This window comes from Lacerta agilis, chromosome 8, assembly GCF_009819535.1.
Source record: "Lacerta agilis isolate rLacAgi1 chromosome 8, rLacAgi1.pri, whole genome shotgun sequence".
NCBI lineage: Eukaryota > Metazoa > Chordata > Lepidosauria > Squamata > Lacertidae > Lacerta > Lacerta agilis.
The window spans coordinates 75,769,060-75,783,862 of record NC_046319.1 but is presented as its reverse complement, the minus strand read 5'-3'; the positions used below and the strand labels follow the sequence as shown (position 1 = coordinate 75,783,862).

The 14,803-nt window shown below is 45.0% G+C and overlaps 1 protein-coding gene across 2 annotated transcripts in view; it reads right to left on the bottom strand.

Moving 5' to 3' along the window:
* Window positions 1-13,420, bottom strand: part of CLPTM1 (CLPTM1 regulator of GABA type A receptor forward trafficking) — a 29,880-nt gene extending 16,460 nt beyond the window's left edge. The window contains exons 1-2 of one of the 2 annotated variants that reach the window (XM_033158390.1): window positions 13,296-13,420; window positions 7,440-7,558 (exon numbers count right to left, since the gene is read on the bottom strand). In XM_033158390.1, the coding sequence (XP_033014281.1) occupies window positions 7,440-7,558; window positions 13,296-13,355 (179 nt within the window). In that variant the 5' untranslated portion in view covers window positions 13,356-13,420. Of the gene's footprint in view, window positions 1-7,439; window positions 7,559-13,040; window positions 13,071-13,295 lie in introns of those variants that run through there. The other variant, XM_033158391.1, reaches the window with a different exon arrangement.
* Window positions 13,421-14,803: the final 1,383 nt, after the last annotated feature.

Here is a 14,803-nt window from a genome sequence, read left to right as displayed (position 1 = left end):
GGGGCAGGTGGGTATGATTTGCGGAGTCTGGGGGGTCAAATCTGCCCTGTGGGCTGCATGTTCGCCAGCCCTGATTTAGGTGAACTTGTGGTACAAAACATGGCCATGTGGCATCATTATAAAAAAGGCACTCTGTGCTTCTGTATATTGAGAATATGCTGCCTGTATGGTGTTGTGTACCAGAGACTGGCAGAAGCTCTACTGAATTTATGGATAGTCAATTAAAACCACACACACTACCCGGTTAACGAGGCAAGTCCATCACCTTGCACAACAGGCTTATTCTACTTCTCAGGTATGCTTGCTTCGGAATGTATGGACCTCAAAGACCCAGATCCGTGCCCTGGCGCCCTGCCTTGCATATATAAGCACGTCTGGCTCTGCAAAGAAGCTACGCACGTCTCTTCCGGCATTCGCAGGCTAGTGTCTTTAAAATTATAGCTGAAGATAATCAGCCAACTGGGAAGATAGAACCACAGCACCGCTGGCTGGCTTCCGCTGCCTCATGAATCATCTGCGTAACTCACAAACCTAGGAGGGCCAGATAGTGTTGCCAGCTTCCCAAATCTGATAGGGGTTGGGGCGGGAATGCAGATTCCTTGCTCTTCTCCAGACAATGACCGGTATCTCTTAATTTAAAATCCACGCACCCAAGAGGCAATGTCACCTTCCTTCAAGATCTTCCCCACCGCCCCTGTCAAATATCCTCAGGAGCTTTCACAGTGCATAAACACACACAAATCTAGCCGGCCAATCAATCAGTTTTAAGCCAGGAGATTAATTAGCTGAGATGTTTCTGCTTCAGATTTGCCCTTGCTGGAGAAGAACCGGATGATTCGGCAGGGAAGCTTTACAAAAATCTGGTCCTTTTTTTTTTTTACTTCCTTTTATGCTACAGGTGACTCACCAAGACATGTGTGGCAGGAGGGTCAGCAATGCCTGTTCTCCTTGGTTGTGAACAGTTCTGAATTGCCGAACTAAAAGAATGGAATCATTTATTCTATTCTGCGACTTCCTCTAAGGCTCCCCACTTGAAATGGGCCACAACCAGCTGGAAAATGCTGAGCCCAATGAAGGGTGGATTATTTCATTCAACTTGAAAGCAATGTTCTGGATCAATTTCAGCAGCCGGGGTGGGGTGGGGGCCTTGCCAAGTAAAGATTTTATTATTATTATTATTATTTTGCATACACGCAATTTTGGAAGTGCATTACTGCAGCATTTGCCCATTTCTGGAAGAGGGAGAACACGCCACTGCCGAGCCTGTTCCAATCTGATTTGCATTCATAAATTGAAATGTTTTAACCATTCTAATCACTCAGAAGTTCATCGCTCAGCTGGCACTGCACAGATGCCAAAACGTTTTGCTGACACAGCTCAAAGAGCTAATATAGCATCCCAAGCAATAATGGCTTTGGAAATGGCACAAAATTGCTCTGGTTTCTCTTTCCCACCTGGCCACCTTGCTCTTCAGGGGACATCTGAATGCGTTAGAAAAGGTTGGCTCCTGCTAATGCTATTCCTGGGCCCATTTTGTTGGGCAAGTGGCTAGATGGCGAGTGCTACAAAAGGGGCAGTATTTGAAACAGCATTACTGTACTCAATTTAGTCAACTCTGCCCTACTCAACCAACTTATCTCAGAGTCCTCTGGAACCATCACTCGTCCCGTGAACAGTGTTAGAAACTCGGATACCTAAGCTACGCCAAATGGCACCTCAAACCTAGGTTACGGCTGCCACAATGGAATGTCTGGGTGCCATTTCCCCCACCCCCTTGGATTACAAAGCTGAAAATGAATTGTGTATATTGTCAGCACGATGGAGATGTCAGTCGCCATCCTGGTGCCCAGAGATCTCCGCATGTTTACAATTGGACCCATGCTAGGTTCAAAATGTGCCCGGCGCCCAGGGGATTTCTAGCACTGCCCTTGGGCGGCTTACAGCATATCTAAAAACATACACAACATCCAGCATAATAAACCTCCCGATGCAGGGCTGCCTTCAGATCTCTTCTAAAAGTTGTGTAATTCTTTATCTTCTTGACATCTGAAGGGAGGGCGCCACTACCGAGAAGGCCCTCTGGCTGGCTGAAGCGGCTGCTCTCAATTTGCTCTGATTCCTATACCCGCTGTAACCTTTTTCTCATGCTTCAAGCTCTGTGTACTCCCGGAGTACCATAAAGGAGAGGCCAGATGGGGAACCAACCACCACCACCACCACCAGCAAGAGAGAACCACAACCCTGAAAAAGATCAGTAGGCCCCATCCCCACAAACACCCCAAGAGGCCATCACACACGTATTAAGGACTGCCATCGATCGACACGCATTGGCTAAAGTAGAATAGTGGAGCAAATACAACCATGCTTCTGTGCTCTCCAGCTTGAGAAGCATGAAGAGGACTAAGCCTTTGATAAAACTCAGAAAAGAGACCTTTGGAAGGCTAGGAAGACCTCTCCCTGCAAGTCGAAGGCTGCATGCTTACTTATAGCAGTAAGGCCCACTGATATTGACGGGGAGCCACTCTGAGTAAATAAGCTCAGGATTACAATGCATGCCGCAACTTCTCCTATGCTAGGGATGGGGAGGTTGTGGTCCTCCAGATGGTGTTAAGTCTCCAACTCCCATCAGCCCCAGGCAGCCCAGCCAAAGGTCAGAAATGGCTGTTTATTTATTTATTTATTTCATAAAAATTATACACCGCTTGACTGTTCACAACCATACTTTAAAATGATAAAACAGACTAGAATCACCTCAACTTTTCAGGACGGCGGCTAGTTTTATTTTGGGAAGGAGTGAAGGCATGGGGTGATCAGACTATGCAGCGCAAATGGAATTTTTGGGGGAATCCCCGGAGGGAGGGAGAAGTCCCAAGTTGTTTGACTGAACGTTAAATCTGGAATGTTGCTGGATTGTTTTATTTTACAAAATTCTATGAATAAAAACTAACCAAATAAATAAATGTACCTCAACTTTCTTAAGTGTTTGGGTAGGCAAGTCTAAACAAGAACGTTTTTAGCAAGCGCTGAAACGAGTACACCCTGCTTGATGACTGGAGCTGTGGTCCAGCAAGTTCTGGACCAGGGTGGTTCAACACGCAGCCCAAGGGCCACTTGTGGCCCTCGAAACATTTTTTGGGAGGCCCTCAGCAACATTTGACGCTGCACTGGGTTTTGGGGAGGAGGCATAAGGGCCCTGCCAGGATCCTAGAGTCCTCCCCCCTCCTTCCCAAAGCCTAGTCGGTGCTTTCCCAGCTTTGGGAAGGAGGGAGGAGGGCTCCAGGGCCCTGCCACCGCCAGGCACTTCCTTCCCGAAGCCCAGCGCCTCGCTTTGCATCAGGGTCTGGTTGCATTGACTCACACGAAACGCTGAAGTCAAAGCACAGACATTTCTTTCCGCAGTCTCATCACCTGCTGTCCATAAACCAAACTATCGAGATCCCAAGTGACAAAAGAGCTGGCTCTAATGATTGGTGTTGAAAGCCTTATGGGGACCTCTGCGCCCTGGAAAGATGCTGCCAAAACTCAGAGAAGAGTGCTTGGTGAAGATCTCTGCTCACTTAAAGGGGAAGGCTGCTCGTTAATTAGGGTAGCAATCAGCTTAATACTTTACTAAACACACTTTGGCGCAGGCCTATAGGCTGGCCCCACACACTCCCTTCCTTCTAGAAAGGGAAAGGACTCTTAACTCAGGTGCTTTGCATGCAGAAGGTTCAAGGTTCAAGCCCTGGCATTTCCAAACAGAGCTGTAAAAGACGCTGGCTGAAATCCCAGACAGCCTCTGACAGGCTTCCTCACCTTGGCACCCTCCAGATATTTTATTATTTGTATCTAGCCTTTTCTCTAAGGAGCTCAGGGTTGGCGTATATGGTTCTCCCTCTCCTCATTTAATTCCCCACAACAATCCTGTGAGGTAGGCTAGGCTGAGAGGCAGTGACTGGTCCAAGGTCACCCAGGGAGCTTCATGGCCGAGTGGGGATTCGAACCCCGGATTCCTGAGTTCAACATTCTTAACTGCTACACCACTTCTGGCTCTCCAATTCGTAGATGTACAAACCCTGATGTAGTTTTGGGCTACAGCCAGCAATGGAGTTCTAGCCCCAAACATTTGGAGGCTGGTGTAGACAAATTCTTTTTTTAAAAAAAGATTTGATTAAAGCTTTTTTTCACAGTAATATAAAAGAAACTAATCTAAATAAAAACAAAAACAGAGAAAGAAAGAGAAAACATAATCCTACTCTCTCAAAGGTAGCTCTTAACCCTTGTCTCACACAGAAAGCAGAAGATCCTCCCAGCTCTCACATGGGAGCTTTTATTTCCCCCCCCCCTCCCAGTTGTGAGGAGACAAATACTGAGCTGGATGGACCAATGGTCTGATTCTGCATACAGGCCACTACCTACATACTAATCACTTGGAGGAACACCACCACCATGTTCACAAGGAACATGGCTCTTAGGTCTCATGAAACAGCACGTAAAGCCTGTTTCTTCAATGTGCTACTTCAAACTGCAGGTGGAGGGAAGCTGTTTATTGTCCTCCATATAGAAGAACTTTCTGCATGCAGAAGAGCAGCGAAGAAGAAGACAGAGGTCTGGTCTAGCCCAGCTGACGTCCCAGCATGTTAGTTTTATTGCTGTTAGATTTATCTGTAGGGAATGTTTCTCGCATGGTGGAGAATTCAATCATGCAAGCCTCCAGCTGCAGTTTTAAGGGGAACCATCCGGACCAGGGGTTGGCAAATTCTGACTAACCAAAAATTACACCTCCCCCCACCAAACACACACCTTCCAAAGGAAAGATGCCCTTTTTATTAAAGGGTAAAGTGTAGTTCAGTGGTAGAGCATCTGCTTTGCAAGCAGAAGGTTCTAGGTTCAATCCCCAACATCTTCAGTTATGGCTGGGAGAGAACCTCATCTGAAAGCTTGGGGATCTGCCTGCCAGTGCAGACAATACTGAGCTAAATGGACCACGGGTCTGACTTGGTATAAGGCAGCTCCCTAGGTTCCTATGTCTGGAATGTAGCACAGGATCAGAGAAAAATCTGTTCTTTCTTTTCAGCTCCGGCTGGAGAGCAGAAAATACAGTATTTTTCACTCCATAAGAACACTTTTTCCCTCCTAAAAAGTAAGTGGAAATATCTGTGCGTCTTATGGAGCGAATGGTGGTCCCTGGAGCCGAACTGCCCAGGGGCCAAAAGAGGACTGTGCTTTTTATTTTACACAGAGAAAAGGGGGTGTCAAAGGAACCCGCTGAGCAGCTGATCAGGAGAGAGATTAAGAGTCCCCGGCTCCCTTTCAGCCCTGCCCCCTTGCCCAGGCCTCCATTGTTGAATGTGCTGCAGAGGGAGGTTGTTTGTTTCCCCAGCGACATGTGACTGGCTGATTAGATTATCTGTTTGGAAACGGTAGAAACGGCTCCCTTAAGAAGCTGTAGAAATGTGAGTTGAACCCCACAAAAACAGGGCTTTTCCTCTTTGCTTTTCCCCCTTTGCAAAAAAGCTGCACAAATCTGAGCTGATCCTCAAAAAAACCCCAGGGCTTTCCCCTTTGGAAAAAAAGCTGCAAAACTTTGAGCTGATCCTCAAAAAAACAGGGCTTTTAGAGGAGGAAAACCAGAAAAATATTTTTTTCCCTTGTTTCCTCCTCTAAAAACGAGGTGCGCCCTATGGAGTGAAAAATATGGTAAGCCCTGAGTGTATAAACCCAGAGTGAAGCTGATGCACCTCTGCATCCCACACTTCAGCTTGCACCTGAAAAGCCAGAATGGGGAGCGGAGGCGCATCAGATTGCTCTGCCTGCCTGCACTCCTTGGGCACATTGGTTGCTCTCTCTGCACGCAATGATGGGTGATCTCTGAGCTCAGAAGCCCCGCTGGCTCCACTTCCCTTTTCTAGCTCCAAAGTGATGTGGGGAGGTAGAAGCATGCTGGTTTACCCTGCACCAATGGATGCTCCCAGTGCAGAATGCTCCTTGGGCATTCAGAGGATCTGAGCTGAAGTTGAGAGGCAGAGGCACTTCAGCTCACCTTGGAGAAACAGGCTTTAGGTTGGTCATTTAGTGCTATTCAGTTGACACAGTGTGCCTAGGAGGCCAAGATAGGCGTCAATGAAAATCCCTAGTTCAAATGCCATCTCTTTCATAAACTTACCGTATTTTTCGCTCCATTGGACGCACCGGACCATAGGGCGCACCTCATTTTTAGAGGAGGAAACAAGGAAAAAAAAAATATTTTTCTGGTTTTCCTCCTCTAAAAGCCCTGGGTGTTTTTTTTGGGTTTTTTTTAAGGATCAGCTAAAAGTTTTGCAGCTGTTTTTGCAAAGGCAAAAGGCCTTTTTTTAGGATCAGCTAAAGGTTTTGCAGCTTTTTTGCAAAGGGAAATGCCCTGGGTTTTTTTGTTTTTGTTTTTTTGTTTTTTGAGGATCAGCTAAAGGTTTTGCAGCTTTTTTTGCAAAGGGAGAAAAGCAAAGAGGAAAAGCCCCATTTTTATGGGGTTTAACTCACATTTCTGAAAAAATCTTAAGGAAAGGGAGCCATTTCTACTGTTTGCAGAAAGATAATCTAATCAGCCAGTCACATGTCCTGGGGAAACAAACAACCTCCCTCTGCAGCACATTCAACAAAGGAGGGCGTGGCTGAAAGGGAGCAGGGACTCTTATCTCTCTCCCGATCTCTTGCTGATCAGCTGCTGAGCGGGGGTCCTTTCAACACTCCCCTTTCTCTTTGTAAAATAAAAAGCACAATCTGCTTTTGGCCCCTGGGCAATTCAGCTCCAGGGACCACCATTCGCTCCATAAGACGCACAGGTATTTCCCCTTACTTTTCAGGAGGAAAAAAGTGCGTCTTTTGGAGCAAAAAATACGGTAACTGGATGCCCACAGTCAAGCCAACATCCCATCGCCAACTCGCAGTGTGGGTGTCTGGGGTGTCGCAAGAATGGCGGAGATCATGTTTGCAAACAAACAGCATGTCTGCTGGCACACGGCTGGGGCTCAGAAACCATTTCTGATCATTTGAGTTCATTATGAGTTTGTATTGTCTGCTGAATGTGTTTGCTTTTGCTTTGTATGCTCTCGTGTTTTCGATTGGATTATGATCAATTGAAATGTTGCTAATTTTTAATGCTTTTGTTGTTACTGTGAGCCGCTTTGAGCACAGCACCACTGTTGGAAAATCGGGATACAAATATTAAAAAAATTAAAATATCAAAAAGTGCTTGGAATACCCCGAAACGGTATAGAAGCACCAGTTACTGAGGGTTTCGCTCTGCAGATGCATGAAAACAGTGGGTATTGGCTGCTTTCATAACTTGACCCGGGACATGTAAATCGAAGTGGAAGTGATTTAAGGACAAACACCAAATAAACATACACACCTACCCTCTAGTGTGATATATACACACACTGGATGACAAGGCGGCAGTTCTAGAGCACTCGAGATCTCACCTGAACAAAACTCCTTTGATGACCTGCCAAGCATTTGGAGCTTGCTGCTGGGGCTGGTTCTGCTGCTGGGTCTCGGCAACCGCTTCACCTCCCCCTGCAGTTCCATTGCTGGTCACTTGCTATAAAGGTGGGGAGAAAAACGGGAAGATGGAAATCAGCAAAAGTCATTTGTCATAAGAAGCCAAGAGGGTCAAATTTTTTGATAATTTTTTTTTTTAAAAAAAGACACTTTGTGGCAGCATGAACCCCCCCCCCCCCCGACAGGAATGAGTTCAGATTCCCAGAAGACCAAGATTTATAATTAGATGCAAAGGGCTGTACAACAATGAGCTGGGAAAGCACAGTGGATGAGAGCTCAAAAGCTGGTTTTAATAACCCCCATTTCAAATCTCAACTCAGCCGTAAGTTCGTAAGGCGCCATCCTTCAGCCATGGTCTGCCATCTGAAATAACAGGGATAACAGCAACAGGGTAAGGAGAGCCCAGCTGCATCAAGGCCGTCGAGCCCATCAATGTTTCCAGCAGCAGCCAGGCAGATGCTTCCAGGAAGCCACAAGCAGGCCATGAATTACAGTATTATTTTTATTTTCTTTGTATTTAGGCAATTTATAAACTGCTTAGCTGTAGTTATCACTACGAGGTTTGCAAGGATACAGTACAAAAAGTAGGAAGCTAAACTATAAAACCAAACTTTGGTTGAAATGTCTGCTTGAATTTTAAAAAGTATTCAATCTTTCCCTGTTACAAGTTAATTCTGTCCTATGTTCCCCCCCCCCATCTGTCCTGAACTGACTACCATCTATTTAATCTACCCTTTAGTTCTAGTATTACGGGATGGGAAGGAAAATTTATCTGTCCTCCCCCCCTTCCCCATTCTGCACACCATTCATAAACCTCTCTCATTGCCCCATTGTTTTTCTGAACAACAAAGCCACAAATAATGTTTTCTTTTCTAAAACAATGAAGGCCTGTCAACCCCGTGATCATTTTGGCTCTCCTTACCTGCAGTTCTTCCATTTCTCCAATATGTCTTTTGAGATTATTATTTTTTGCGGTGTGTGTGTGTGTGTGAACTGTATGCAATATTTCAAAGGTGGGCTCAGCATCTTTTTATAGAAGGGCATCAAAGCAGTGGCCATTTTGTTCCCCATCCATTCTTGAGTTTGCTATTTTACTACAACCTCACCCTGTTGACATTTTCATTAAGTTATCAACAATGACCCCCTTCCCCAAGGTATATTAATAGTCACAGACACTTTAGACCCCCCCCCCCATGTTTCTATGTGGTTAAGATTTTCTACCTGTGGGTGCCTCACTTTACACTCACTTAGAGAAAATCTCATTTTTCATTTCATTTCCATTTACCTAGTTTGCAGAGACCCTTTTGGGACTATCTGCAGGCTGCTTGAGTTTTTCCTGTTCTGATTATTCATCAATTGTTAGTTATTTCATTGGATTTAGAAACCTGGGGTTTGACTAAATGCAGGCAAGCGCCACATAAAAAGCAACGAATAATCTGCAAACTTGACTACAGGATCGTTTATAAATGTTAAATAGTACCAGTCTTAATATAGACCCCACTGTTTATTAACCTCCACTATAAAAACTATGCAGTTACTCTCCTATGGCCCAGATCCTATTCTTTAATCAGCTGCTGATGCAAAAAAGAATTTGCCCTCTTTCTTCATCACGGCTAAATTTATGTAAGACCTTTTAATTAAGGCTTGTGTTAAAAGCAACTTGTCACTAGCCCCAACCAGTTTTCACTAGCTTATCTTACAGGGTTGCTCTAAGAATTACTGAAACAACGTATGCAAAGTTCCTTGAGTACTTAGGGGAAAACACATAATCACTAATTCTTATTATGATCTGAGCTGAGGGAAAGGCATACATGATTTATGTTATTCAAACATAAAAAGCAGAAAAGAAGAAAAGCACCTCATCACTATTAATCCAATTTTTCAGATGAGAAACTCAATTCATTTTCCCAGTCTCTCCCAACAGGCATGAAGGGTCAGTAAAGTAAGCCCATAACTTTAAGTGAATATTTAAGCCAGCAAATTCTTTTCGGTGCTCCACAAATTTAAAAACAAATCAAATTATCATCTCAGTTCTTCACTCTTAAAGCACCCCAATCCATGTCGGGCAAAAGAAAACACGAGCAGGATTTGAAATATGAGCAATGGTGTGAATGATAAGATAAATAGGTTAAATTAAATGCACTGAATAGTATAGGCGAAATATGCAGCATTTAAGGATAAATATGGAGACCATGGGAGGTCGGAAAGTCAATTGATAAATTAACATGGTTTATGTTAAAATTTGCATACATATTTTCTTTGTGAATAAATAGGAAAAAAACAATTCCTGTATTGCAGGGGGTTGGACTAGATGACCCTTGGGTTCCCTTCCAACTCTACAATTCTATGATTCAAACTCCTTTCAGGAAAATAATGGTGGAGGGCCAAAATATGAGCCTATTCATCCACATTCAATATTGTTGAGAGAATTAAGGCTCTGATTCTGGATTCAAGTTTATTTTTACATCATTTATTTAAAATGAGAGATTATGCATGACAGATTTCACCACAAGCATATTATGTAAAAATATAGACGGTAAAAGAGGGTGGGGACAAAGGGGAAGTAACAAGAATGATCCAAGTGGTAAAATGTACCTGGGGAATCCCAAGGTGAGGGGGGGGGGAGGACACTAAAAGGTAACACTGCTTTTAACACACGGATGGCAGCCAAACAAAAGGATTGTGGGCCCTGTGTGGGCTGTTTCCCGGCAAACGGTGGAAAAACAAGGTGTGGAATGGGAAATCCCACGTCCCCCCATCCTCTCACTCCAAGCACCTGTAGCCAACAACACTCTGAGCACTGTTACTAAGCTTCTGATAGCTAGCGCTTACTTCCCTAAATTATAATTGGAGGTTACTTTCAGAAAATGAAAGTGTTAAGAATTTCCCACACTTGGAAAAGCTCACCTGTGTTTGAGACAGTCACTGTTCTACAAGTGCTTCTTCTCAATGTAAGCTCAGAGCAGTAACTCACACAGAGATGCAATGGACAGACTCCCTTCATCTCTGCATCAGGAGCAACTGAATGATCCAATCACTTCCAATGCCAAGATGGGCCACAACTGTCCTTCCCCAGGAAGGAGGAGTGGATGTAAGCCAGGGTAGAGCAAAGAATCATGCAGGTACCCAGCAGGCACTATGGGCCGAGTGCTTTGAGCTGATGGCAAATTATAATTATTCTATTTATTTATTACATCTCACAGCACACAAATGTTGAAACAAAATCTAAAATTCTTTTCAGTAGCACCTTAGAGACCAACTGTGTTTGTTCTTGGTATGAGCTTTCGTGTGCATGCACACTTCTTCAGATGTGTCACAGCAATCTGTGCAGGAATTACTTACTTTGAGTGAGGTGAGACTCCACACAGGGAAAAAATAAGCTGTTTCATCTAGAATAGGCAGTAGATGAGAGACCACTGCTGTCTAGCATGAGACAAATTTTGGGCAGACTGTGTGTAATATTCACAGAATCAACAGACAATTGGGGAGAGGAGAGATCATGATGTCAAGTTTCCCCATAAAAGCCAGGTGCTTGTTTGTGGGACAAGAGTCTCCTTACAAGATAAAAGAGGACAATACCTGCAAAAGCAGATTAGAGGCAGTTAAGGGGAAGCATCTAACAGATGAAAAAGGCAACTGCATGCTCATGCATCTGTTTCCCTTACAGAAATGTATGAGAATCAGATGGGGGGGGGGAGGCAGAATGGGCAGCTACTCAAAGAGGAAATTTAACTTAGGAGGATGACAGAAGGCGGGGGGGGGGGGGAACCAGTTCCTTAGTTCCTTAGAACCCAAAGACAAATCCCTCAAAAAAGAGAAACAATTCCTTGAGTAGAAAGCTCTGAAATTAGTGATGTTGAAAGGAATGGCAGGTGAACTCTTAGCCTGGATGGAGAAAACAGAGTGACACCTGTAAATTTCAGGGACAAAATGCTTTTGACAATCAAGGAGATTGGGGAAGAGGAACCATGGTCTGAAATTGAAAGAAACATGAAAGTCAGCTGGAGACAAGAGAGAAAACCAGCCAAGAAAGGCAGATCACTGTGAGAAATGTAGACTGCCATAAAGGGTGGGGGGCAAGGGCCAAGAGAGCTATCTGGGCCAGAACCTGTTGGTTCTTTATGGGGGATAAAGGCAGGAGCAATTTGCTAATGAGACCAATTAGGAGCAGAAAGATAATTACCCAGAGGGGGGACGTTGAGATGAAAGTGATTCCTTGGCATACACCTGAGAAATTGGATCTATCTAACCAGGGACAGAGTCAGGTGAGAATTTCTAAGTCAAGGGAACAAGATGGATGACAGATCAAAAGGGTGGAGTTGTACCCAAGAGAAGTGGGGTGTTGAGGCTGAAGCAACACTGTGTGACACATCCAAGAAGGAAGCAGTGGCTAGTGTGGGACATTGAACAGAGAGACAAATGGGTGACTCCTCACTTAATCATAAAGTTCACTGCATGGTTTCCATGAGGCAATATGGGCAACCCATTTTACTACTGCAAAAGCTTCTTTCCTGAAGCAAATATATGCAAACAACGAAACTACAGGTGAACCAGGTCCCCAAGAATTAAGGATTTATACACCTTTCAGGTATAGAAGTGTGGCAAGATGCAGGGTAAAAACTGCCACTTGCACAGCTATACAGACTGATGAAACCCAGGCTCATATTCTTGGGCTTTGTATGCAGAAGGTCCAGTTTCACTCTGTAGCTTCTAGGAAAAGAGTCCTGTTTGAGACTCTACAGCCTGCCAGTATAAAGAATACTGAGCTGTCTGAGTTGGAATGTCTTCTCGCTATGTTCTTATGCTTTCTATATTTAAGCTCCCATCCACACTAGACCACGAGACTCCTTCGGGAATTCAGGGCCAGTCACTACTGCTTAACCTAACCTACCTCATACAGCTGTTGCGAAGATAAAACTGCATGTGTGTGAGCAAGAACCACACATGCCACTTTGTCTCCTTAAACGAAAAGCGGTTTATAAATGAACTTGACTTGATTCGGGTTCCCAAACCCACCAGGAGTGATTTTTACCAATTCAGAACAGCCTTTCTCCACCTTGGGTGCCTGACGTTGTCGGACTACAATTCCCATCGTTCCTAGGCGACGTGGCCGGTCAGGGCTGGTGGGGAGTTGTAGTTCAAGAACATCTTGCGACCCTCAAGGTTGAGAGGGGCAGTTTCAGAAGCAGACTTGCGCCTGGTCGGACCATTGGCCCATGCAGGTCTCGGGCCAGTTGCATTCCTCAGACCTACCTGGAGGTACCAGAGACTGAACTTAGGGACTCTCTACAGGCGGAGGGCGTGCTATAATAACCACAGGGTTGCGACCCTTGCTCACTCGTGCCATAAGCCTCTCTGAGCCCGGCTGAGAATAAAACGGGGGCTGGGCGTGTGTGGACCCCTCCTCCCCACCCCAAAAACAACCCCACCCCTGGCGTCTTGGGAGGAAAAAATGCAGGCGATAATAATAAATAAAAAGCAGCAGATATATATGAGTGAGATAAATAAGAAAAAGAGCTGACCTGGAGAAGGGGCATGATGGGCAATCGCCCCTGGAGGCCAATTTAATTTTTTTTCTGGGTTAGGGAGAAGGGCGTCACGTGACTGGCGAGAGGGGCGGGGCTGGGGCAGGAGGGGACCTAACCCCCCTCCTCGCCCGCGGGAGGGGCAAAATGAGGGCGGCCTGAGGGGCAGCTGCCCCCCGCATGGAAAGGGGAGCCGTTGAGCGGCAGCTCCCGCGAGGGGGGCGACGGAGAAAGGGGCTTTGCGGCCGCTACCTGTTCAGGGCCGGACACGGGACCCGCCGCCGCTACCACCTCCGTCTCCGGCGCCGCCATCTTGCTGCGCCGTTGCCTGGTGCAGCTCTCGCGAGAGTTTCCTCTAAGTCCCGCTTGCTCCCGCCCGCCCCCTTTCTGGCCCACGTGACCTCCTCCCCTCTAAACTCCGTCTGGGCGGAGCGTCTTCTGGTTACCGTATATTCGCGAGCGGCTCCGCAGCATGGGAGTGCCGAGTGCCTGCGAGGGAGGCAGACCCTGGTTTGTTGCCTCCGGAGGAAGTAATCCGAATTAACTGCTGCTGCCGCCTCCGCTGCCGCCTCCCGCTTTTTGCACCCGCATCCATCCTTACCACATTTTGCAGACTTACATGTGAGGGGAAGCTAAATGCTAAGAACGTGCCATAGTTTGCGAAATAATAAATTCGCATTTAAGGTGTTGCATAACTCTTCGCTTCCCCCCCCATAGATAAGATTTTACGAATGATTGAATGACTATAAATATGCTGTGTTTTTCAGTGGTGTTTTGTTTTTTTTTTTGGTCGGGGTTGTATCCTATTCAGAGTATACCCAAGGTAGTAATAGTCATTAATTTCAATTGGTCTGCTCTGAATTGAATAGGACTATCCTTGGATGCAGCCCATTAACTGAAGGCCATTGTAAATGCTCTTCATAATTTACAATAATAATAAGGATGAAAGGGAAGGAAACCCACTGCAGATTACTCCAGATGAAATAATCTGAAGTTGGCTGTACCAAATGGTGGTATGCTCCCTAATTTAAGAAAATAATCATTCCCTTTTCAAAATAAATTAGTCCAAAATAATCACCGTGTCTTCAGAACTCAAAACCACAATGGGGCAGCGTTCAAATCTCTTTCCAAATATTGACTGAAACAGTAGAAAGTGGAGGAAAATCATTTGCTTTCTCTTTTTACAGCTTTACAGTATGCTTTGCATTACAAAGGATTATTGTGTTTTGTTTATTTGCACTTGGAGAACAATAGATAGGACAATATTCTTTAGTATCAATGAGCAGAATCCACTATTAGGGCCCTATCCAGACATCCTATTCATTGTGCATTCATGTTGGTTCATGCTCATGAGGCTATCAGAGCAGTTATACACAATCCCACTCTCAAATTTATTAAGATTAGTTTATTTAATAAATCTTATACACTGCTTGATTGTAGTAAAAACAACAACCTCAAAGTAGTTTACAAAAAGATAAAGCAATAAAATTGGGGGGGGGGGAATACAACCATACTTTAAAACATGCAAAAGTTAAAATACTGAAGCAGATGAAAAGCACCTCAATTTTCTAAGCATTTGTTTGCTTCTCTATAATGTTTTTAGCAGGCACTGAAGAGTACAGTGGAGACGCCTGGTTTTTATCAATAGGCAGGGACTTCCAATACTGTTTTCACCTGCAAATGTTTTGGGCAGACGTACCACTTCGTTTCCAGTTGGTGCACATCTTGTAGCTTCCTGCTGCAATTCACTTTACAGTATA